Below are 26149 nucleotides of genomic sequence, written 5' to 3'. Positions count from 1 at the left end.
AAACTCCAAATTCCCTTTATTTTGCAAAGTCTATGACCAGTTTCCTAATGTCATACATCCTGACCCTCTCTCTCTCTCTAGCAGCTCCTTGTTCAATCCTGATGAAGGGCTTTTGCCCGAAATGACGATTTTCCTGCTCCTCAATGCTGCCTGAGCTGCTGTGCTTTTCCAGCACCACACTCTTGATCTCCAGCATCTATAGTCCTCACTTTCTCTTAGCTCCCTGCACTGTCCAAACATGTCACTGCCTCTCCATAACCTTCTGGGATATAGAACTGCAAAGATTCACCATCCTGAGTGAAGAAATTCCTCCTCACCTTGGCCTTGCACTACCTACCCTTTATCCTGAGACTGTGCGCCCTGGTTTCAGGATCAGCAAACCCAGAGGAAAAATACTACCATCGTCCACCCTGCCAAAGCACTAAAATGACAATTCCAAACTAGCGTACATTCTCCTCGAGTGCATTTGTTCAGTTGTCCATATCAGTAGGTAGCTCATGTTGGTTTTCACTCTTGTTGATTGATTCACCGTCATACTTTCTTTTTCTACCAAGCATGACAATGCAGCTGTTGACTAAGAATCTAAGCTTCCTCATCCTAAGCATGGGGTCACTTTCCATATGTATATTAATGATACCTGGATGTATGTTACAGCCAAAACTTTATACTATTAGACTGTTTGACTGATATTTAGTCTTCAATGAATTGCACTTGCTGCAGCTGAATATTTAAAATAAAACTGAAGCTGTTCTCTTAAGTCCTCACCACAAATCACTTTCATCTTCCACTATCTGCTTAAAATCAACCAGTTTGTTCAAGACATTTTTTCACCTGTCCAAGTACATCCTTCTTTGGTTTTGAATCTATTTTTGTCTCACAGATCTATTAAATGCCCTGATGAAGTACTGTGTTAACTAAACATATCCTAAACTGGATGTAGGTTTGCTCACTGAGGTGGAAGGTTCATTTCCAGACGTTTTATCACCCTACTAGGTAATGCAGGAATTATCAACAGTGCTTCACCCGGAGACCGACTGATGATGTTACCTTGTAGGGTGACAAAACGTCTGGAAATGAACCTTCCAGCTCAGAGAGCAAACCTACAACCAGAACCTCAACCTGAACTAAAAATCTTCTCAAAACTTGCTATGTCCTAAACTATGGTGTGATATTTAATCCTAGTTATTAGCTAACGAGAGTTTCACATTATCGGTATTATCTAATGTTCAAGCCATCAAGTAAAGAGAAGATCTCACTAAATAATGGTTATATTGTCTGGATCTTTAAATGCTCTTGCTTGAGAACATTTCATTACAATCTAAACTTGCAATTATCACTTCACAAAAAAAATCACAAATCTCTGGATTGCTAATATAAAGTTGTAAAACTCATGAAAAATACCAAAACATTTGCATAAGCTTCTTTTAGTATGTTATTTAGTTCACTGACTAATCAAAAATTAAAAATTTCTCATCTTAAAAATATCTCAGATAATGTAAGACAGTACAACATCTTACTTGCTTGTAATGAGCTTGCAAAGAGAATTAGAGTTACAAGGCTTTTGCGTTGTTTGGGGACTGACTGTAACTTGAGGTCTTAGAGTAGGTAGTGAAGATGGTCCATTGCAGTTTGGCTTGTTGGAATCTTTGACTTGCCAGTATTCAGCCATTTCAGAACAGGTGGTTGCAGGCTTTCCATTGGGCAATATACAGTCATCACTCCGAACATTATTACACGTTCCTGAGAAGATAGATTATTGAGTGTATCAGTTTATCTTTATTTGTTTATCCTCCTTGGGGATATTTTATCTATTAAAGGAGATCTTATTATGCACTGGAGAATGATTCAAGAAAAACTTGTTCCATAAACTTGTTCCATTAAGATAAGTAACAACGTATTTTTAATGTACTTGTTTATTAATTTGTGGTTCAGTTTCTTCTCAGCAGAATTAACTGGCAGTAGAAGAACACAATCATAGTTTTGCTAACAACTTTGCCTATAACCACCAATATAATTGATGTGAAGTCATTAGACCTTGCAACATAAAGCTTTGTTTGCAATTTGTGGTGTTGAGGGTCAAATTGCTGTGGCAACATGTACTTCTGTCTACATTTTAATGGTCTGGAGCCATGGATGGTGAGAACTGACCATGAATCTGTCATTCTCATTGCCTGCCACTCACATGTATTAAAAAGATTTGCAGTTAATGCCAATTTGACCATTCTATGAACATACTTGCTTTCACATTCTGGAATGGGATTCAAACCTGGAGCTTCTGGCTCAGGGACTGGAACTATTCCAGATAATCTGAACTAGTAAGGCGGGGGTTGCAATCTAAGGAGACAGGGAAGAAAGAAAGCAGTCTGAAACTGATACAGTTGGGAAAAGGAATAAGTCAAACAGTCAGGGCAGGCAAGAACAAAGCAAAGAATGAGGTAGGGTAATAAACTGCATTTATTTCAATGCAAGAGGCATAACGGGTAAGGTAGATGGACTGAGGGTATGGTTGGTAACATGGGACTGGGATTTCATAGCTTTGGAGTATTGCATACAGTTCTGGTCACCACATTATAGGAAAGATGTGGAAGCTTTAGAAAGGGTTCAGAGTAGATTAACTAGGACATTGCCTGGTATGGAGAGAAAGTCTTACAAGGAAAGGTTGAGGGACTTGAAGCTGTTTTTGTTAGAGAGAAGAAGGTTGAGAGGTACCATAATTGAGACATATAAGATAATCAGACGGTTAGATCGGATGGACAGTGAGAGCCATTTTCCTAGGATGGTGATGGCTAGCACGAGGGGGCATAGCTTCAAATTGAGGGTGAAAGATACAGGACTGATATCAGAGGTAGTTTCTTTACTCAAAGAGTAATAGGGGCAGACTCACAACTTTATGGGCATTTAAATGGTTATTAGGTAGGCATATGGACGAGAATGGAATAGTGTAGGTTAGTTGGGCTTCAGATTGGTTACATGGGGTGACACAACATCAAGGGCTGAAGGACCTGTATTGTGCTGTAATGTTCTATTTTCTATGTTCTATAGCAATTACAGAGACCTGGCTCAGGGATGGACAGGACTGGCAGCTTAATGTTGTAGGGTATAGAAGCTATAGGAAGAATAGTAAGGAGAGCAAGAGAGGAGGGGGAGTGATATTTTGATTAATGATAACATTACTGCTGTACTTAGGGAGGATTTTTCTGCGAATATGTCCAGGTGGAACTAAGTTATTCGGTGGAACTGAGAAGTAAGGAAGGGATGATCATCTTTTTGAGATTGGACTATAGATCTTCCAATAGACAGTGGGAAATTGAGAAACAAATTTGTAAGGAGATCTCAGTTATCTGTGTCTATAATAGAGTGGTTATGGTAGGGGGTTTAATTTTTCAAACTAAGACTGGGACTGCCACAGTGTTAAGAGCTTGATTGGAGAGGAATTTGTTAAGTGTGTGTAACAAAATTTTCTGATACAGTATGTGGATGTACATAGAAGAGAAAGTGCAAAACATGACCTACTCTTGGGAAATAAGGCAGGGTAGGTGTCATTAGAGGAGCAATTTGGCCCTGTTGACCATAATCCTATTTGTTTTTAAATAGTAATGGAAAAGGATAGGATGGAACTAAAAGTTGAATTTCTAAATTGGAGGAAGGCCAATTTTGATGGTATTAGGCAAGAACTTTCAAAACTTCATTTGGGGTGGATGTTCATGTAATGTTAAAAAATTGAATTGTACTATCTCTCTGGACCTTAATGTAATGTTAAAGAGTTAAACTGTAATGTCTTTCTCCAAGAAGCTGAACATTCTGGAAGTAGCAGGATGGGGTGGCAGTGTGACATTCTGTCTCACAGACAGCATGCAGTAATTTAGATGACTATCCATTGTAATCCACACTTCATTTGAGCAGCCATTTACTACTGTCCTACTACTATTATCAAATTAAATTCTCATTCTGTCAATTCCATTCATAAATGCTTTCATAGCCATCCTCCAGCCAATTAAATTCATTTGTATGATCATCCCCTGATAATGAAGTATATCGCACCCACATTGTCTTGGGGAGTCACAGAGTCAGGAAATCATTTGCATAACGATTCCCCAGGATTAGGACATTTGCATTTCATCCTCAGTCTCTGAGGATGACCTCATCCTACCATTGTACCTGGGTAATGTGGGTATGGGAGGAGTGGGCTGGAGTACATGTGAGCATTACCAACTGACCTGTATAAAGGGGATGTGTTTCCTTTGTTTGGGGCCTCTTTTGACTCGACTTCTGTGAAGAGGGCTAAAGAGGTCACTTAACTTGTACAGGCTTTAATAAACTTTAACTCTTTACAGAAGTTGGTGTGAGCGAATTGCATCTCGCGTGTGAAACCTCAGGAAAAGAGCCTAACATTCACAGGAAAACAAACAGCTGGTAAATTGGAAGCCTTCAACAATGAGAATGAGAATTCAGAGACAGTTTGTTCCTTTTAGGGTGAAAAGGTTGCTGGATGACTAGTGAACTTGAGGTTTTGTTCAAGAATAAGAAGAAAGCACATAGACAGCAGAGATCAATTAGGGCATCACGGTGGCTCAGTGGTTAGCACTGCTACCTCACAGTGCCAGGGACCTGTGTTTGATTCCCACTTTGGGTGACTATCTGTGTGGAGTTTGCACATTCTCCCCAGTGTGTGTGTGGATTTCCTCCGGGTGCACCAGTTTCCTCCCACAATCCAAAGATGTGCAGGTTAGGTGCTAACTATAAATTGCCCATAATGTTAGGTGCATTAGTCAGGATTAAACATAAGGTAGGGGAATGGGTCTGGGTAGGTTACTCTTTTGGAGGGTCAGTGTGGACTTGTTGGGCCGAAGGGCTCATTTCAATACTGTAGGGAATCTGATCTAATCCCAGAAGAGTATAAAGGCAGTAGAAGTATACTTAAGAGGGAAACCAGGAGGGCAAAAAAGTGACAGGAAATAACTTTAGCAAATACTATTAAGGAGAATTCAAGGGGATTCTGCAAATACATTGAGGCCAAAAGGGTAATTGGGGACAATAGAGCCTCTGAAAGATCAGCAAGTTCACCTATATGTGGAACTGCAGGAGATGGAGGAGATACCAAACAAGTATTTTGCATCAGTGTTTACTGTGGGGAAGGACATGGAATATAAAGAATGTGGGGAAATATGGAGTGATAACTAGATAAATGTCCATATTCCAGAGGAGGAGGTGCTGGATGTCTTAAAATACATAAAGTTGGATATATCCTCAGGATCTGATCAGGTGTACCCTATAACTCTATGGGAGGTGAGGGTAGAGATTGCTGGGTCCCTTGCTGAGATATGTGTATCATTGATAGCCACAGGTGAGGTCCCAGAAGACTGAAAATTGGCTAACGTGATGTCACTATTTAAGAAAGATGATAAGGAAAAGCCAGGGGACTATAGACTGGTAGGCCTGGCATCAGTGGTAGGCAAGTTGTTGGGGGGAATCTGAGGGACAGGATTGATTAAGGATGGTTGACATGGCTTTGTGCATGGGAAATTGTGTCTCACTAACTTGATTGAGTCTTTGAAGAAGTAACTAAGAGGATTGATGATGGCAGAATGGTAAATGCGATATATGTGGACTTCAGTAAGGTTTTGACAAGCTTCCTCATGGTAGATTGAGTAGACAGTTTCGAAAGATTGGGTCAGATGGAATAGAGGCAGAACTGGCTATTTGGATACAGAGCTGGCTTGAAAGTGTTGGAGAGTTGCTTTACAGACTGGAGGCCTGTATGTCACACAGTTCAGTGCTGGGTCCACTGTTTTTTGTCATTTCTATAAATGATTGAGATGTGAGCATAGGAGATATGGTTAGTAGGTTTGCAGATGACACTCAAGTTGGTGATGTAGTGGACAGCCAAGAAAGTTACCTCAGAGCAGAACAGAATCGTGATCAGATGGGCCAGATTGAGGATTAGTTGATGGAGTTTAATTTAGATAAATGTACTGTACTGAATTTTAGAAAGGCAAATCAGAGCAGGACTTATACATTTACTGTAGCATCCTGGGGAGTATTGCTGAATGAAGAGACCTTGGAATGCAGGTCATAGTTCCTTGAAAATAGAGTCACAATGAAGAAGGCATTTGGTGTGCTTGTCTTTATTGATGAGTGCATTGTGTACAGGATTGGGAGGTCATGTTGTGACTGTACAGGTCATTGTGTGCAATCCAGTCTCCCTCTTTATAAGAAGGATATTGTGAAACTTGAAAGGGTTCAGAAAAGATTAATGAGGATGTTGGAGGGTTTGAGCTACAGGGAGAGGCTGAATAGGCTGCAGGTGTTCTCGCTGGAGCATTGGAGGCTGAGGAGTGACCTTATAGAGGTTTGTAAAATCATGAGGAGCACGGATAGGACAAATAGGCAAAATCTTTTCCCTGAGGTGGGTGAGTCCAAAGCTAGAGGGCATAGGTTTAGGGTGAAAGGGGCAAGATACAAAAAGGCCCTAAGGGGCAACTTTTTTCACACAGAGCGTGGTACTTGTATGGAATGGTCTGCCAGAGAAAATAGTGGAGCCTGGTACAATTACAACATTTAAAGGCATCCGGATGGGTATATGAATCAGAAGGGTTTAGAGGGGTGTGGGCCAAATGCTGACAAATGGGAGTAGATTCGTTGGCATAGACAAGTTGGAGAGAAGGGTCTGTTTCTGTGCTGTACATCTCTATGACTCAATGACCCCCACCTCTCACAATTACTTGCTAATACAGAACTTGAATACTGCTAAAGAAAGAAATTTGTCGAAGATTTTGTCTTTCACTAATCAGGCCAAAATCAAAAATGCCACATTCAAATGATTGACAGCTTATACTTCAGGATAAGCTGAAGTATACTTCAGTTAACATGTAGAAAGTGAGGACTGCAGATGCTGGAAATCAGAGTCAAGACTGTCGTGCTGGAAAAGTACAGCAGGTTAGACAACATCCAAGGAACAGGGGAATCGATGTTTCAGGCAATTCCTCATGAAGGGCTTATGCCCAAAATGTTGATTCTTCTGCTCCTTGGATGCTGCCTGACCTGATTGGTTGACAAGTCAATTTAACAAGCATGCTATGGAAAAAACATAAGGAAACAGTATGTGCCCAAGACCTGAGACTATCGATTTAAAGTACAAGGCTTTAATGTATTCCTTTTGTTTGCAGAGAGCAGGTCATGAAGTGGAAATGTATTCTGCTTCTAGAAAGTGAGTCAGGTTACAAACTCGACTGGTTATCTAAAACTGGCTGTTACTGTAGCTATCAACTTGCTGAATAACCTCTATGGTGCTAACAGCCACACCGAAAACTAGTTTAAGATAAATTCATAGTATTTTTACTTGCTAGAAGCAACATTCATATAGCCAAGGAACCTTTCTCTGCACATGGAATCTGGTCAAAACTTGTGCCTTTTAAAATTATTTAGAGGCCTTAGGAGCTTTTAGTTTTCCATTATTTTCTCCCTGGTAGTGTCTTGGTTAATCCGAGTCAACTAGCCAACCAGACCACCTTTACTCCTATAAATTTGTGATCCCTTGGAATATAGCAAAATCTTGATCACTGGGCCAGTGGGCTGAGGATGGCAGGTGGAGCAGGTGTAGTTTAATTTAGATAAATGCAAGGTGTTGCATTTTGCTAATTCAAACTAAGGCAGGAGTTACAAAGTTAATGCTAGGGCCGTGGGGGTGTTATAGAACAAAGAGATCCTGGGGTATAGGTTCACAGTGGAGTCAAAGGTAGACAGGGTGAGAAGAAGGCTTTTGGCATACTTGCTTTCTTTGGTCAGATAGTATAATTCTTTGGTCATATAGTATAATAGTTGGGACACATTGCTGCAGCTATACAAGATGTTGGTGAGGATACATTTGGGTGCTGCATGCAGTTCTAGTCACCCTGCTATAAAAAGGATATTATTAAACTAGAAAGAGCGCAGAAATGCTTTACTAGGATGCTACATGGACTGGAAGGTTTGAGTCTTAAGGAGCGGCTGGATAAGATGGGACTTTTTTCCCTGGAGCATAGGAGACTGAGGGGTAACCTTAAATGGGTCTATAAAATCATGAGACTCATGGATAAAGCAGATAACCAACAGCATTTGCCCATGGTAAGGGTCTCTAAAACTAGAGGACATAGGTTTAAGGTGAGATGGGAAAGATATAAAAGACTCCGGAGGGATATTTTTTCATGATTTTTGGGCATGAACAGGCTGCCACTGTAGTGGTGGAAGCAAGTACAATTTTGTCATTTATGTAGGTACATGAATGGAATAGGTATGAAGGGATATGGACCAAACACAGGGAAATGGGACTAGTTGAGTTGTGAAAACTGGGTGGCATTAGCAAGTGGGGCTGAAGGGCCTGTTTTCCATGCTGTAGACCTGTATGACTGTATGTAAGAGCTTTGAAGGATGTCAGGTAAAAAATAAATCACTGAGGGTAGTGCGAATTTACAATGCATTGCCTGTAAGGGTGGTAGGGGCAGAAACTCACATAACATCTAAGAAATATTCATATGTGCATTTGCAGCGTCAAGATGTACAAACCAATGACTAAATGCTGGAAAATAGGACTAAAATAGTTAAGTACTTGATTTTGAGTGTTGTAGGCTTGACAGGTCAAAGGGCCTTTTTCTGTGCTGTAGATCTGTATGACTCCTAGTCTGCACCAACAGAAACTATTCTCAATCTACATGAGGCCCAATTTCCAGCACTTAGTCCATAGCCTTGAAAACAACCCAACCTTTCCAAGCTACTATTCATAGCTAAACTACTCCATCTATAGCAACTTCCTGGAGAATCTCCTCTGCCCCTTCTCCAGTGCAATCATATCATCCTGTTATGCAGCAACCAGAGTTGCACAAGGTACTCCAACTGTGGTCTAACCAAGTTCTGTACAGCTTCAACATGACCTCCCTGCTCTTACAATCTATGTCATGACTGATAAAGGCAAGTGTCCTGCACGCTTTCGTAAGTACTCTTTTAAGCTGTCCTGGTAGCTTCAGCAATCTGTGGACAAGCACCCCAATATTCCTTTATTCCTCTGAGCTCCCTCATGATTTGCCATTCATTAAGCACTCCCTTGTCGTCTTCCATCTTCCAAAGTGTATTACCTCTTTTTATCAGGGTTAAAATTTATCAGGGTGAAATTCCATCTGCTGTGGATCTGCCCAACTGACCAATCCATTTATATTCTCCCAATATCAAAGATCATCTTCCTCACTGTCAACCATCTGGTCAATCTTTGAGTCATCTGCAAAATTACTCATATTTACCTCCACATTTTCTTCTATATTGTTTATATATGTCACAAACAATAAGGGACTCAGTACTGATGTTTATGGACCACCATTAGTCTCTGGCCTCCAGTCACACAACCAGTCTTCTACCACGATCATTTGTCTTCTACCACAAAGCTAATTTTGCTTGTCAAAGTAGACATCTCACTCTTTCCCACATTATACTTCATCTGCCAAAATTTTTCCCATTTGCATTTCGATGTCTTAGGTATTAACATTGGTCTGCCCAAATTTACTGTGACTAGCTAAACCACACAGAGGTGTAAAATCTCATATTTGTTATTGTTACAGTAGGATGGGATGAGAGGACTGTCTTCCTCAACTTCCACTACTCCATGAACTGTCACATCCAAATTGACACCTTTCTCTATGTTAGACTCAGAATAAAAGATCCATGAACCATACCAAGTTTTGAACACGAAAGTATAAATATGAATCCCTATAAATAATCTAGAACACACACACAAACAAAAACATTTTTTTGGTCAAAAACTATTCCATCTGTTCTGATGATGCCACCTTCCACAGGAAGGCCTCAGAAATGTCCATTTTACCTCACCGGTAGCAGAAAGGAAGTTTGTGGACTTGTTTACTGAGGTAATATGGGCTGAGGTTAGAAACAGGAAAGGAGAGATCAGCCTGTTGGGGAGTTTTCTATAGGCCTCTGAATAGTTCCAGAGATTAGATTAGATTAGATTAGATTAGATTACTTACAGTGTGGAAACAGGCCCTTCGGCCCAATAAGTGCACACCGACCCGCCGAAGCGCAACCCACCCATACCCCTACATTTACCCCTTACCTAACACTACGGGCAATTTAGCATGGCCAATTCACCTGACCCGCACATCTTTGGACTGTGGGAGGAAACCCACGCAGACACGGAGAGAACGTGCAAACTCCAGATGTAGAGGAAAGGATAGCAAAGATAATTCTGGATGGGAGCGAGAGTAATAGGGTAGTTGTTATGGGGTCTTTTAACTTTCCAAATATTGACTGGAAATACTATAGTTTGAGTACTTTAGGTGGGTCAGTTTTTGTCCAATGTGTGCAGGATTGTTTCCTGATACAGTATATAGACAAGCCAATAAGGGGCAAGGTCACATTGGATTTGGTAGTGGGAAATAAACCTGACCAGCGAACTTTAGTGATAATGGCCACAGTTCAGTTATGTTTACTTTAGCAATGGAAAGGGATAGGTATACAACACAGAGCAAGAGTTATTGCTGGAGGAAGAGGCAATTATGATGCGATTAGGCAAGATTTAGGATGCATAAGATTGGGAAGGAAACCACAGGGGATGGACACAATTGAAGCGTGGAGCTTATTCAAGGAACAGCTGCTGCAGGTCCTGGAGAAGTACGTACCTATCAGACAGGAAGGAAGTTGTTGAGTGAGGGAGCTGTGGTTTAGTAAAGAAGTTGAATCTCTTGTCAAGAGGAAGAAGGCTTAGTTTAGGATGAGGTGTGAGGGCTCAGTTAAGGCACTTGAGAGTTACAAGTCAGCCAGGAAAGACGTTAAGAGCGAGCTAAGAAGAGCAGGAGGGGACATGAGAAGTCATTGGCAGATAGAATCAAAGAAAATCCTAAAGCTTTCTATAGATATATCAGGAATAAAAGAATGAAAGATTAGGGCCAATCAAGGATAGCAGTGGGAAGTTATGTGTGGAATCCGAGGAGATAGGGAAAGCGCTAAATGAATATTTTTCATCAGCATTCACACTGGAAAAAGACAATGCTGTTGAGGAGATTGTGGAGATACAGGCTACTAGACTAGATGGGATTGAGGTTCACAAGGAGGAGGTGTTGGTAATTCTGGAAAGTGTGAAAATAGATAAGTCCTCGGAGTTGGATGGGATTTATCCTAGGATTCTCTGGGAGTCAGGGAGGAGATTGTAGAGCCTTTAGTTTTGATCTTTATGTCGTCATTGTCTACAGGAGTAGTGCCAGAAGAGTGGAGGATAGCAAATGTTGTTCCCTTGTTCAAGAATGGAGTAAAGATAACCCTGATAGTTATAGACCAGTGAGCCTTACTTTGGTTGTGGGTAAAGTGTTGGAAAATCATCTAGAGAGGAATAAGTTGATTAGGGATAGTCAAGGCGGTTTTGTGAAGGATAGGTCGTGCCTCACAAACCTTATTGAGTTCTTTGAGAAGGAGACCAACAGGTGGATGAGGGTAAAGCAGTTGATGTGGTGTATATGGATTTCAGTAAGCATTTAATCAGGTTCCCTGGTAGGTTATTGCACAAAATATGGAGGCATGGAATTTATGGTGATTTGGCAGTTTAGATCAGAAGTTGCCTCACTGAAAGAAGACAGAGGGTGGCAGTTGATGGGAAATGTTCATTCAGGAATTCCGTTACAATTGGTGTACTGCGGGGATCTGTTTTGTGGCCACTGCTGTTTGTCATTTTTATAAACGACCGAGATGAGGGCATAGTAGAATGTGTTAGTAAATTTGCAGATGACAATAAGTCGGTGAAGTTATGGATAATGCTGAAGGATGTTACAGGTTACAGAGGGATATATATAAGCTGTAGAGTTGGGCTGAGAGTTGGCAAATGGGGTTTAATGTGGAAGAATATGAGGTGAATCACTTCGGAAGGAGCAACAGGAATGCAGAGTACTGGGCTAATGGTAAGATGGTTGGCAGTGTAGATGAGCAGAGATCTCGGTGTCCATGTACATAGATCCCTGAAAGTTGCCAGTCAGGTTGATAGGTTTGTTAAGACAGCATATGGTGTGTTAGCTTTTATTGGTAGAGGGATTGAGTTTCGGAGCCAAGAGGTCATGCTGCAGCTGTACAAAACTCTGGGGCGGCTGTACTTGGAGTGTTGCGTACAGTTCTGGTCACCGCATTTTAGGAAGGATGTGGAAGCTTTGGAAAGGGTTCAGGAGAGATTTACTAGGATGTTACCTGGCATGGAGGCAAGGTCTTATGAGGAAAGGCTGAGGGACATGAGGCCATTTCATTAGAGAGAAGATTGAGAGGTGACTTAATTGAGACATCCAAAATAATCAGAGGGTTAGATATGGTAGACATTGAGAGCCTTTTTCCTCAGATGGTGAGGCTAGCTCAAGGGGACATAACTTTAAATTGATGGGTGATAGATATAGGACAGATGTCATAGGCTGTTTCTTTACTCAGAGAGTAGGGGCATGGAACGTACTGCCTGCAACAGTAGTAGACTTGCCAAGTTTAAGGGCATTTAAATGGTCATTGGATAAACATGGAATAGTGTAGGATAGATAGACTTCAGATTGGTTCTGCAGATTGGCACAACATCGAGGGCCGTTGTAATGTGCTGTAATGTTCTATATTCTATGTAAACTAAGATTCCCTGCTCCAGTAGATGACAGGGCTATTAGCTGCTGCCGACCTATTTCCCACAATTCTTCTGTTACACACTCCTCCCTTCCGCAGCAACATTAGCGTCCCTGTAGCCACAGAGACCCCAGTAGTTGCACCACTTCCAGTGAGAAGCCACCACCAGACACATAGTCCTCTTCCCTCCCTTGTTAGAATTCCACAGGGACTGTTCCCTCTGGGACTCCCTATTCCACTCCTCCTCTACTTCTCACACCTCTCCACATTCCCATGCACTTGTGAAAGATGCAGCACTTGCCTGTTTACCTTCTTCATCCTCCCTATCCAAAGACCCAGACACATTTTCCAGGTGAAGTAGCAATTTACGTGTCGTTCATTCAGTCTAGTCTACTGTATTCACTACTCACAACACTGTATTCTATACACTCGGGAGACAAAATACAGGCTAGGTGACTGCAGAATACCAATGTTTAGTTGTGAAAATGACTCAGTTTCCAGTTGCCTGCCATTTCAACACACCACTGTGTTGCAGGCCTATTGCAGTGCCCATTGGGGACCTTATAACCTTCAGGACTCAACGTCAAGTTTTACAATTTTAGAGTATGAGCACCTCCTTCCATGTCTATTATCCACCCTCACATCCAAAATCCTGTCTTGACATGGGTTGCTTTCAATACAGCTGACCTATTTCCCCTACCCGTAGTTCCCACTATCACCTATCTAGTTTCCTTTCTTCCCTCGCTTACTATCAGCATTCCATCTGTCTAGCTACCTTGTTTTCTCTCTCTGTCTGTCTGGTTCTGTCTCCACCTAATCCTCACTTACACCACTTCATTCATCAGCATAAACACCGGCTTTTCCTAGCTATCAGTTTTGAAGAAGGATCACTGGACTCGAAGCTCTGTTTCTCTGTCCCCATAGATGCTGCCAGACCTATTGCGTTTCGCCAGCAATTAATGTTTTTGTGTGTTTTTGGCCTTAATTCTTGAAAGCATGAGGCAATGAGATTTCAGATGTTCAGATTGCTGACATTCTGAAATTCTGACACACAAAATAGATGTCACTGAACACATTCACCTGTTGCTGGGGCCCTTTGCAGATGCAGAATTTCAAGAAATGTCATGAAACCTGTTTAGAGGACTCACAATAAAGGCTATTTTCATGAAACAAGAGAGCTCAACTGGAAAGCTTCTTTTTTCCAGCAGGTTTCTCCTTACATAAAATACAACCAATCTCCAACAGAACTAGTTGTTTCCTTGTAAAAACAGTCAGACGTTTTCTTTGAGGTGAGTTCAAGAAAACAAGACCCAGCATGGAACATGTGATTTCTGAGAAATGCCTTGCTAACACAAAAAGTTTCAATGTTATGTTTTCATTGAACTTAAAAAAATAAGAATTCACGTATCTCCACAGGATTTGAAATAAATTTACAATCCTTCATTCCCTCCAAAATAAAGTCTTCATTATGCTATTTATTATATATACTGTATTAACTGTCCTTAACTGTGGGCGACAGTATGTCAGTACAGTCAACAGCAATGGTCATGGTTTATAGAAGAGGAAATCAACAGGATACTTGTTCAGACCTGAATTCAAGTCCTTCTGGTTCCAGATATGTGCAATAAGATTTCTGAACAAGATGACTAGAAATATCTTTACACCATTATATAATTAAGTACAACCTCTACACTGATGGTTTTCAGCAGTGTGGGATTGTAAAAATGTTGCAAGAATGTTTACCCAAGAGACCACAAGTATGTTTTTTTTTGCAAAGAGGTCTACAGAATGTATTTCTAACAAGCTCTAGAATATATAGGCAAAATTAACCTCCTAGTTACCATATGTCATCCACATATTCAAGTATTGCAACATTATCAGCATTTGCTTGCCTTAGAGTATTTCTTATTAGCACTGAGAAAATGGACACTTACGTTTGAACACTCTTGAAAATAAATCAGCTGGCAGGGCTTACAAGATAAGGAAGTCAGCCTAGTTGGCTCCCACATTGTTCTTAATTCATTCCGTAGGTACTTATATTAGATCAAGTGCAGTTTAATATAAGGTACAAATGGAATTGAAATATCTATTACTATGGAATACATAGATTTTCTCTCAGGGACTTATGTATTTGTAATGTTTGTAATAATATTGTCTTTAATGTGCACAAATCAAAACTCATACTTCTTAAATGTCTTATTTCAAAGAGTTTATAGATAATCTAAATGCTTACCACACTGCCCTTGCGTATTATTTTCAAATATTTCACTTGGAAGTTTGATTGCAAAAGCTAAACCATTGAACGTAACAAATGCCTTTAGTTTTGGAATTTCAAGCATCACATTAAGGCCTGAGCTGGAGATTTTCACACCATCTCTTGAATAGGGTAGTGACACAATGCTGTCATTAACAGTTACCTGAAAATTAAGATGAACTGTTACAATTTTCTGAATGTCAGAAGTGGTTTTATGTAGAATCATAGAATGATACAGTGCCAAAGAAGAACATCTCAAATCCAGACTGACTGTTTAGCAGAGGAAACCAATTAATCATATTCCCCCAAACTTTTTTCACAGACTCATATTTCCCCCAAACTTTTTCCCTTCAAGTATATATGCAATTACTCAAAAAGTAGTGTTACTAAATCCATCCACTGCCCTTTAAAGCAGTGTAAATTTGTAAGAACTCAAAAAATTGTTTTCTTTATGCCACCTTAGGTTCTTTTATCTTTTACTGTAAATCTGTATCCTCTCATTATTGACCCTTCTGCAACGGAAATAGTTTATCCTTGTTTACTCCAGGAAAATCCTTCAGGATTTTGAATAACATCAAATCTCCCCATAATCTCTCTGTCCTAAAAACTATTCCAATTTTCCATGTCTGTCTGCGTAACTCATATCTTTCATCCCAAGGACTATGCTCAAGTTTTCCACATTCTAAAAAACAACACTTCTCCATAATTTTTTTACTTTCTGTCCCTTAGCTAATTATGCATTTATGCTGTAGTAATTGGGCTTTAATTTTGCTGACAAGTCTATTATGTGTTGCTTTATCAAATGCTTGTTGACAGTTTACGTTCACAATATCATAGAGTTCCTATAATGTGGAAATGGGTCATTCGGTCCAATAGGTCCACGCCAACCCTCCAAAGAGTATTCCATCCAGACTCAGCTCCTTATCCCATCCCTGTAACCCTGCATTTCCCATAGCTAACCCACTTAGCATGCACATCCTGAACACTATGGACAGTTTAGCATGGCCAATCCACTTGACATGCACATCTTTGAACTGTAGAAGGAAGCGAGAGCACCCACTGGAAACCCACACAGACAAAGTTTGGGAGAAGATTTGTAGCTCGGGTGCTCATTGTTGTGGTTCTGTTCGCCGAGCTGGGAATTTGTATTGCAAACATTTCGTCCCCTGTCTAGGTGACATCCTCAGTGCTTGGGAGCCTCCTGTGAAGCACTTCTGTGATCTTTCTTCCGCCATTTGTAGTGGTTTGAATCTGCCGCTTCCGGTTGTCAGTTCCAGCTGTCCGCTGCAGTGGTCAATATATTGGGTCCAGATCGATGTGCTTATTGATTGAATGTCTGGATAAGTGCATGCCTCTAGGAATTCCCTGGCTGTTCTCTGTTTGGCTTGTCCATGTTCATGGATGCGGATCGTTAGCTGTCTTCCTTTTTGTCCTATGTAGTGCTTTGTGCAGTCCTTGCATGGGATTTTGTACACTACATTGGTTTTGCTCATGCCGGGTTTGTTGGTTTGTCTGAGCCACTCTCAGACAACAACTTACCAGAACGAAGGACCTGATACCCAGCATGAGCAAAACCGATGTAGTGTACAAAATCCCATGCAAGGACTGTACTAAACACTACATAGGACAAACAGGAAGACAGCTAACGATCCGCATCCATGAACACCAACTAGCCACGAAACGACATGACCAGCTATCCTTAGTAGCCACACACACAGATGACAAGCAACATGAATTCAACTGGGACAACACTACTATTATAGGGCAAGCCAAACAGAGAACAGCCAGGGACTTCCTACAGGCATGGCACTCATCCACAAGTTCAATCAATAAGCACATCGATCTGGACCCAATATACCGACTACTGCAACGGACAGCTGGAACTGACAACCGGAAGCGGCAGATTCAAACCACTACAAATGCTGGAGGAAAGATCACAGAAGTGCTTCGCAGAAGGCTCCCAAGCACTGAGGATGTCACCTAGACAGGGGACGAAATGTTTGCAATACAAATTCCCAGCTCGGCGAACAGAACCACAACAACCCACACAGACATAGGGAGAATGTGCAAACTCCACAAAGACAGATGTTTGAGGGTGGAATTGAACCCAGGACCCCGGCACTGTGAGACAGCCACCCTACAAATCAGGTTAGAATCATAGAGTCATGTAACATGGAAACAGGCCCTTTGATCCATGCGACCATGATGCCCACTCAGTTAGCTCCAATTGCCTGATTTTGGTCCATTTCCCTCTAAACCCTTCCATTGATATACCTATCCAAATGTTTATTTAAATGTTGCTACTGTACCTACCTTAAAAACTTTTTCTGTCAGCCCATTCCACATATGTGCCACTCTGCGTGAAGAAGTTGCCTCTCTGGTCCTACTTAAATCTTTCCCCTCTCACCTTAAATCTATGCCCTCTAGTTTTCAGTTTTCCATTCCTGGGAAAAAAGACTATATGCATTCATCCTGTCTATGCCCCTCATGATTTTATCCACCTCAATAAGGCACAAAAACAGTCATACTTCCTTCATCAACTATCTCAGTTTCTGTCTCAAAGAGGCCGGTTCAGTTCATTAAACATATTTTTTCTTTATAAAAGTTATTAGAACATACTTTGCTAAGTGTTAATTTTGTCCCAAATTAATGTTTCAACATTACTTGCCACTAATTTCTTCTAACATTAATAACATTTGCAATTGTCTAGCATTAAACTATATCTAAAGGAGGACTGGGAGATTATGATCAGAAAATTTCTACAAAATCCCCAGAATTTCCATCTTTACTTTCTTCAGTAGTTTGCATGAAAAATAAGTAATTTTTCTACTTTTGTTAACAATCTTTTAAGTTTTTTTCCCCTCTTCATCTACTCATTACATATCCAATGTTGCTATTATCTTCTCACTTGCATCTGTGTTAATAGCATTCACTTCTCTAGGTTATTGTGATGGATTATCATCCAAAGGATTTATAGACATTTTTTGCTTTATCAAAGTGTGTTGTATTAAGTGGAGGACTGCGACAGCCAACTAATACTTTAGATTCTGTAAGGGTTTAGAAAAGTCCTGTGTGAGCCCATGGAATGTAGCAAATGTAAATTGTCAGGAAAACTTCAATTAGAAGAGACTTAACAAGAGAAATAATGATGTTGGTGGAGGGTGTGGGGAGCTGACTATCTCTGTCCTCAACAGAAAGCTACCTCTTGCAGACATGGCTGTGTCACCCTAGAGAAATATATAAAACAGGCATTAAAAAGGTCGTTTCAAATCTGCTGGCTTATGTGTAAACTAGTTTGAACATTAGCATGTTGTGAAGGTCACTGTCAAAGAGCTATCCCATAGTTACCCTTGTGTTGCAGGTAAAGGAGACCCTCTCTCGATCCAAGTGCAAACGAATTTATAAACATCATGCCGAATGAACTTGCATTAGCCTATAAAGTGAAGAATCTTAAAACTTGATTGATCAACTACCAATGTCAAGGCTACCAGTCCAACTCATGAACAATTCAGAGATTGATTCTTACAAACTTTGTTTATTAAACATTATTAAATCGTCTGATTGGAGCAGATTTTTGTCCGGTGGGTTCAGGAAGGATTATTTACTCAACATGTCGATCGGCCGACTAGATGGGAGGCCATATTGGATTTGGTACTCGGCAGTGACCCAGTTCAGATGTCAGATCTCTTGATGGGAGAACATTTCAGTGATAGTGATCACAACTCCCTGACCTTTACTATAGTCATGGAGATGGATAGGAGCAGGTGATATAGGAAAGTATTTAATTGGGAGAGTGGGAATTACAATGCTTTCAGGCAGGAATTGTGGAGCATAAATTGGGAACAGATATTTTCAGGGAAATGCACAACAGAAATGTAGAGGTTGTTTATGGGGCGCTTGCTGCAAGTGTTAGTTAGGTTTGTCCAACGGAGGGAAGGAAGGGATGATAGGGTGAAGGAACCTTGGATGACAAGAAATATGGAACATCTAGTCAAGAGGAAGAAGGAAGCTCATTTAAGGTTGAGGAAATAAGGATGAGACAGGGCTCTGGAGGGTTATAAAGTGGCCAGGAAGGAACTGAAGAATGGACTTCGGAGAGTGAGAAGGGGGCATGATAAACCCTTGGCAAGAAGGATTAAGGAAAATCCCAAGGCGTTCTACACTTATGTGAGGAGAAAGAGACTGGCCAAAGTGAGGGTAGGGCCGATCAGGAATAGTGGAGGGAACCTGCACCTGGAATCGGTGGAGATAGGGAAAGTCCTTAATGAATACTTTGCTTCAGTATTCACTAGTGAGAGAGACCTTGTCATTTGTGAGGACAGTGTGATTTGGTCAAACAGGTTGATGCTGAGAATAAGGATGTGCTGGGAATTTTGAAAAACATGAGGATGGTGAAGTCTCCTGGACCAGATGGGATATACCCAAGGTTTCTTCAGGAAGCAAGGGAAGAGATTGCTGAGCCTTTGGTGATGATCTTTGCATCCTCACTGTCCACTGGAGTAGTACCAGATGATTGGAGGGTGGCAAGTGTTATTCCCTTGCTCAAGAAAAGGAATAAGAATAACTCTGAGAATTACAGACCAGTCAGTCTTATGTCAGTGGTAGGCAAATTATTGGAGAGGATTTTGAGAGACAAGATTATGATTATTTGGAAAAGCATAGTTTGATTAGAGATAGTCAACATGGTTTTGTGAGAAACAGGCCATGACTCACAAGCCTTCTGGTTTCTTTGAGAATGTGACAAAACACATTGATGAAGATAGAGCAGTGAATGTGGTATATATGGATTTTAGTAAGTCATTTGATAAGGTTTCCCATGGTAGGCTCATTCAGATAGTAAGGAGATATGGGATACAGGGAAATTTGGCTGGATACAGAATTGGCTGGTCCATAGAAGATAGAGGGTGGTAATAGACGGAAAGTATTCAGCCTGGACATGGTGATCAATGGTGTTCCATAGGATATGTTCTGAGACCTCTGCTCTTTGTGATTTTTATAAATGACTTGGATGAGAAGGTGGATAGGTGGCCTGGACCTCTCCATCTCCATTAATGACGACCGACTTGACACTGACATTTTTAACAAACCCATCAACTCCCACAGCTATCTCGATTACACCTCTTTCCACCCTACCTCCTGCAAAAATGCCATCCCGTATTCCCATTTCCTCTGCCTTCCAGCTCAGCACTGTCCTCATGACCTGTCCTACCTGCCAATCTCCCCAGCTATTCGCTCCACCCTCCCCTCTGACCTATCACCTCCATCCCACCCCCATTCACCAATTGTACTCTTTGCTACTTTCTCCCCAGCTCCACTCCCCCCCCCCCCCTAATTTATCTCTCCACCCTGGAGGCTCCATGCCTCCTTTCCTGATGAAGGGCTTTTGTCCGAAACGTCAATTTTCCTGCTCCTTGGATACTGCCTGACCTGCTGTGCTTTTCTAGCACCACTCTGATCTAAACTCTGGTTTCCAGCATCTGCAGTCCTCACTTTTGCCGGAAAAAAAAAGGTGGATGGGTGGGTTAGTAAGTTTGCTGATTACACAATGGTTGGTGGAGTTGTGGAGATCTGTTTGTAGGTTCCAATGGGACATTGCCAGCTTGCAGAGCTTGGTTGAGAAGCAGTAGATGAGATCAACCCTGGAAAAGTGTGAAGTGATTCATTTTGGAAGGTCGAACTTGAATGCAGATTACAGGGTTAAAGGCAGGATTCTTGCCAGTGTGGAGAAACAGAAGGATCTTGGATTTCACATTCATAGATCCTTCAAAGTTGCCACTCAAGTTGATAGAGGCTGAGAACGTGTATGGTATGTTGGCTTTCATTAGCAGGGGAATTGAATTTAAGAGCCCTGAGTTTATGCTGCAGCTCTATAAAGCCCTGTTAGACTATGGTTAACATGTTGTGTTCAGTTCTGGTTGCTCATTGTAGGAAAGATGTGGAGGCTTTAGAGAGGGTGCAGAGGAGATTTACTAGGATGCTCCCTGAACTGGGCATGTCTGATGAAGAAAGATTGAGGGAGCTGGGGCTTTTCTCATGAGAAGAAGGAGAAGAGGTGACTTGATAGAGATATACAAGCTGATGAGAGGCACAGGCAGAATGGATAGTCAAGACTTTTTTCCCAGGGCAGAAATGGCTATCATGAGGGGCATAATTTTAAAGTGATTGGCGGTAGGTTTAGGGGAAATGTCAGAGGTAGATTCTTTACACAGAGATGGTGGGTGCATGGAATGCACTGGCAGCAGTGGTACATTAGGGACATTTAAGGGACTCTTGGAAAGGCACATGGATGATAGTAAAATGAAGGTTATGTATGTTAGTTTGATCTTAGAGTAGGATAAAAGATCAGCACAACATCGAGGGCCCAAAGGGCCTGTACTGTGCTGTTCTATGTTCCATGTTTTATTTATCCTTTTGGACTCACCTAATTTCTTATTCACATGTATGTCTGTTGCATTATTAATTCTTCTCACTTTTCATACTGAATAAATTCACGCATTGTTAATTCAAAACAACCTAGTTAAATCAAGATTTGGAGATGCCGGTGTTGGACTGGGGTGTACAAAGTTAAAAATCACACAACACCAGGTTATAGTCCAACAGGTTTAATTGGAAGCACACCAGCTTTCGGAGCGACGCTCCTTCATCAGGTGATTGTGGAGGGCTCGATCGTAACACAGAATTTATAGCAAAAATTTGCAGTGTGATGTAACTGAAATTATACATTGAAAAAATTGATTGTCTGTTAAGCCTTTCATCTGTTAGAATACAGTGATAGTTTCGCTTCTTTCATGTGTAAATCACAAAACCCTTTTTTTTAAAGTTGCATACTCGGGTTAGCTGTTAACACTGGTGATAGCTAGACAATATGTTGAAGATGTTAGCCCCCTGTGTTCTCTGTCTATGACCTGATGTTTAGATTGATTCTAATCTAAAAAGTGAGATAACAGAATTTTACATAAATTCATGCAGTTTTTGAGCTCAGAGTTCTACATGAATATATGCAGTTTTTGAGCAAAGTGCAATGTAACTCTGCAAATACAAATTTACCCACAAAATATATGTGTGCATGTGGGTCTTTATCTGTCTGTCTGTGTGTGTGTGTCTGTCTGGGACGGGGGTTGTGATTGTGAAAATGTGTGTGTGTGTGTCAACACCTTCAACACAGAGATGGTGGGTGCATGGAATGCACTGGCAGCAGTGGTACATTAGGGACATTTAAGGGACTCTTGGAAAGGCACATGGATGATAGTAAAATGAAGGGTATGTATGTTAGTTTGATCTTAGAGTAGGATAAAAGATCAGCACAACATCGAGGGTCCAAAGGGCCTGTACTGTGCTGTTCTATGTTCCATGTTTTATTTATCCTTTTGGACTCACCTAATTTCTTATTCACATGTATGTCTGTTGCATTATTAATTCTTCTCACTTTTCATACTGAATAAATTGTTTACAGATAACCCGAGAATGCAACTTTAAAAAAAAGGGTTTTGTGATTTACACATGAAAGAAGTGAAACTATCACTGTATTCTAACAGATGAAAGGCTTAACAGACAATCAATTTTTCAATGTATAATTTCAGTTACATCACACTGCAAATTTTTGCTATAAATTCTGTGTTACGATCGAACCCTCCACAATCACCTGATGAAGGAGCGTCGCTCCGAAAGCTAGTGTGCTTCCAATTAAACCTGTTGGACTATAACCTGGTGTTGTGTGATTTTTAACATTGTACACCCCAGTCCAACCCGGCATCTCCAAATCTGCCTTTGTGAGCAGGTTTACCTTTTGGTCCCTAATTGGAATTCACCTTTGTTTCCCTTCCCTTTTATACTGATGTATAAATAAAATTTTAAGGTCCCTTTTATGTTAGCCACTTAAATGATTGCAATCAATGCATGGCAAAGTGCTTCCAAGGACAAAAATACATATAGTTACCTGTTGCTGAATTCCAGTTGGATCAATATTTGTGATCTGTATGTCCAGGTTTTCAAATTTCACCATAATAGCATGTGGGCAAGAGACACTATTTTCAACGTCACAGTGATAGTTGTCAATGTAAATACCAAAATTGGTAGATGATGGAGTCGTTTCTTCCACAAGGACATAGGTGCAATTGCCATCATAGGTGTAGTATTGGCCATCGAATGTAACAAAATGTGATCCTCCCCATCCATTGCAGTAGCCTATATGGATATTAAATTTTAAAGTCATCGGTTTAATGTCAGCAATAATATAGAAATTATTTTTCCTAAGAAAGTCAAAATAACTTGTAAAATGAACTTGTGATATATTCCATTTCGCATATTCTACCATGCTTTTTCTTTTACTTCATCAAAGTAGCAGCTAAACAGTTACATATAACAATTAAAGATATTCCTCCACAATAAAATACAGTAAATGATTTGGTGTAGCAGTAAATGATTTCCGCCACCTCCAAAAGGACCCCACCACCAGGGATATTTTCCCTCCCCTCCCCTATCTGCGTTCCGAAAAGACCACTCCCTCCGTGACTCCCTCGTCAGGTCCACACCCCCCACCAACCCAACCTCTACTCCCGGCACCTTCCCTTGCAACCGCAAGAAATGCAAAACTTGCGCCCACACCTCCTCCCTTACCTTTCTCCAAGGCCCCAAATTCACCTGCACCTCCATACACATCATCTATTGCATCCGCTGCACCCGATGTGGCCTCCTCTACATTGGGGAGACGGGCCACCTACTTGCGGAACGCTTCAGGGAACACCTCTGGGACGCCCGGACCAACCAACCCAACCACCCCGTGGCTCAACACTTTAACTCCCCCTCCCACTCCACCAAGGACATGCAGGTCCTTGGACTCCCCCATCGCCAGAACATAACAACACGACGGTTGGAGGAAGAGCGCCTCATCTTCCGCCTGGGAACCCTCCAACCACAAGGGATGAACTCAGATTTCTCCAGTTTCCTCATTTCCCCTCCCCCCACCTTGTCTCAGTCGATTCCTTCGAACTCAGCGCCGCCCTCCTAACCTGCAATCTTCTTCCTGACCTCTCCGCCCCCACCCCACTCCGGCCTATCACCCTCACCTTGACCTCCTTCCACCTATCACATCTCCATCGCCCCTCCCCCAATTCCCTCTTCCCTACCTTTTTTCTTAACCTGCTGGACACACTTTCCTCATTCCTGATGAAGGGCTTATGCCCGAAATGTCGAATTTCCTGTTCCTTGGATGCTGCCTGACCTGCTGCGCTTTAACCAGCAACACATTTTCAGCCTTGGTTTAGCAGTAGCACTGATACATTTGTCACCATTGTCATTGCTTAAATGCTGAAGTGTAGCTAACCCAAGAACTAGATAGAGTCATAGAGTCATAAGGATATACCCTTCGGTCCAACATGTCCATGCCGAACAGATATCCCAATCTACTGTAATCCTACTTGCCAGCACACGGACCATAACCCTCCAAACCCTTCCTATTCATTTACCCATCCAGTTGCCTTTTAAATGTTACACTTGTACCAGCCTCCACCACTTTGTCTGGCAGCTCATTCCATACACGTACCACCTTCTGTGTGAAAAAGTTGCTCCTTAGGTCTCTTATATCTTTCCCCTCTCACCCTAAACCGATGTCCTCAAGTTCTGGACTTCCCCATCCCAGGGAAAAGACTTTGTCTATTTACCCTATCCATGTCCCTCATTTATAAACCTCTATAAGGTCACCCCTCAGCCTCCGATGCTCCAGGGAAAACAGCGCCAGCTTATTCAACCTCTCCCTATAGTTCAAATCCTCCAACCCTGGCAACACCCTTCTAAATCTTTCCTGGACCCTTTCAAGTTTCACAACGTCTTTCCAATAGGAAGGAGACCAGAATTGCATGCAATATTCCAAAAGTGGACAAACCGATGTCCTGTACAGCCGCAACATGACCTCCCAACTCCTATACACAATATTTTGACCAATTAAGGAAAGCACACCAAACACCTTCTTCACTATCCTATCTACCTGCGACTCTATTTTCAAGGAGCTATGAACCTACACTCCAAGGTCTGTTCATTCAGCAACACTCTCTAGGATCTTACCATTAAGTGTATAAGTCCTGCTAAGATTTACTTTGCCAAAATTCAACACCTTGCATTTACCTATCCTCAGTCCATTGGCTCATCTGATCAAGATCCCGTTGTAATCTGAGGTAACCTTCTTTGCTGTCCACTACACCTCCAATTTTGGTGCTATCAGCAAACCTACTAACTATACCTCCTAAGTTCACAACCAAACCATTTATAGAAATGATAAAAAGTGGTGAACCCAGCACTGATCCTTGTGGCACTGCATTGGTCACAGGCATTCAGTCTGAAAAACAACCCTCCAATACCATCCTCTGTCTTCTACCTTCAAGCTAGTCTGTATCCAAATTCTGGATCAGTGGTGCTGGAAGAGCACAGCAGTTCAGGCAGCATCCAACGAGCAGCGAAATCGACGTTTCGGGCAAAAGCCCTTCATCAGGAATAAAGGCAGTGAGCTGGAAGCATGGAGAGATAAGCTAGAGGAGGGTGAGGTGGGGAGAGAGTAGCATAGAGTACAATGGGTGAGTGGGGGAGGAGATGAAGGTGATAGGTCAGGGAGGAGAGGGTGGAGTGGATAGGTGGAAAAGAAGATAAGCAGGTCGGACAAGTCCGGACAAGTCATGGGGAGAGTGCTGAACTGGAAGTTTGAAGAGCTTCAGGGCAGAGGAAATGACCTGGGAATTGCAGTAGGAGAGGGATTCCCTGAGATTCTTGTAGAGAGAGGAGGAAAACTTCTTCAAGGCAGGCATCTAGGTAAAAACATGGCTAGTTCTCCCTGTATTCCATAAGTTCTAACCTTGCTAACCAGTCTTCCATGAGGAACCTTGTCAAAACACCTTACTGAAGTCCATATAGATCACATGCACTGTGCTGCCCTCATCAATCCTCTTTGCTTCTTCTTCAAAAAACATCAATCAAGTGATGAGACATGATTTCCCACGCACAAAGCCATGATGACTATCCCTGATCAGTCCTTGCCTTTCCAAATACATATAAATCTTGTCCCTCAGGATTCCCTCCAACAAGATACGTGACAATAATTCATTTTCAGTAATTTTGCTTTCTCCAAAGCTACTTTTGCCATCAAAATAGTAATACCCTCTCAACTGACACCGAATAAACCCTTGGCACATTCTGAAGATGAGAAAAGGTAGCCATCTATATTTTAGCTCCCAACCAACATCACCTGCCAAAATATTTTTGGTCATCAACACATTGTTGATTGTGAGAAATCTG

At 41.5% G+C, this 26149-nt stretch overlaps 1 protein-coding gene across 1 annotated transcript in view; it reads right to left on the bottom strand.

The window, feature by feature from the left end:
- Positions 1-26149, bottom strand: part of LOC132824527 (mucin-2-like) — a 185368-nt gene that overhangs the window by 33928 nt on the left and 125291 nt on the right. Inside the window, exons 32-34 of the mRNA XM_060839163.1 lie at positions 22806-23053; positions 14849-15032; positions 1555-1740 (exon numbers count right to left, since the gene is read on the bottom strand). Coding sequence (XP_060695146.1) covers positions 1555-1740; positions 14849-15032; positions 22806-23053 — 618 coding nt within the window. The remainder of the gene's footprint in view (positions 1-1554; positions 1741-14848; positions 15033-22805; positions 23054-26149) is intronic.

Source organism: Hemiscyllium ocellatum, chromosome 18 (assembly GCF_020745735.1).
Source record: "Hemiscyllium ocellatum isolate sHemOce1 chromosome 18, sHemOce1.pat.X.cur, whole genome shotgun sequence".
Taxonomy (NCBI): Eukaryota; Metazoa; Chordata; class Chondrichthyes; order Orectolobiformes; family Hemiscylliidae; genus Hemiscyllium; species Hemiscyllium ocellatum.
This window is presented reverse-complemented; position numbering and strand designations above follow the sequence as displayed.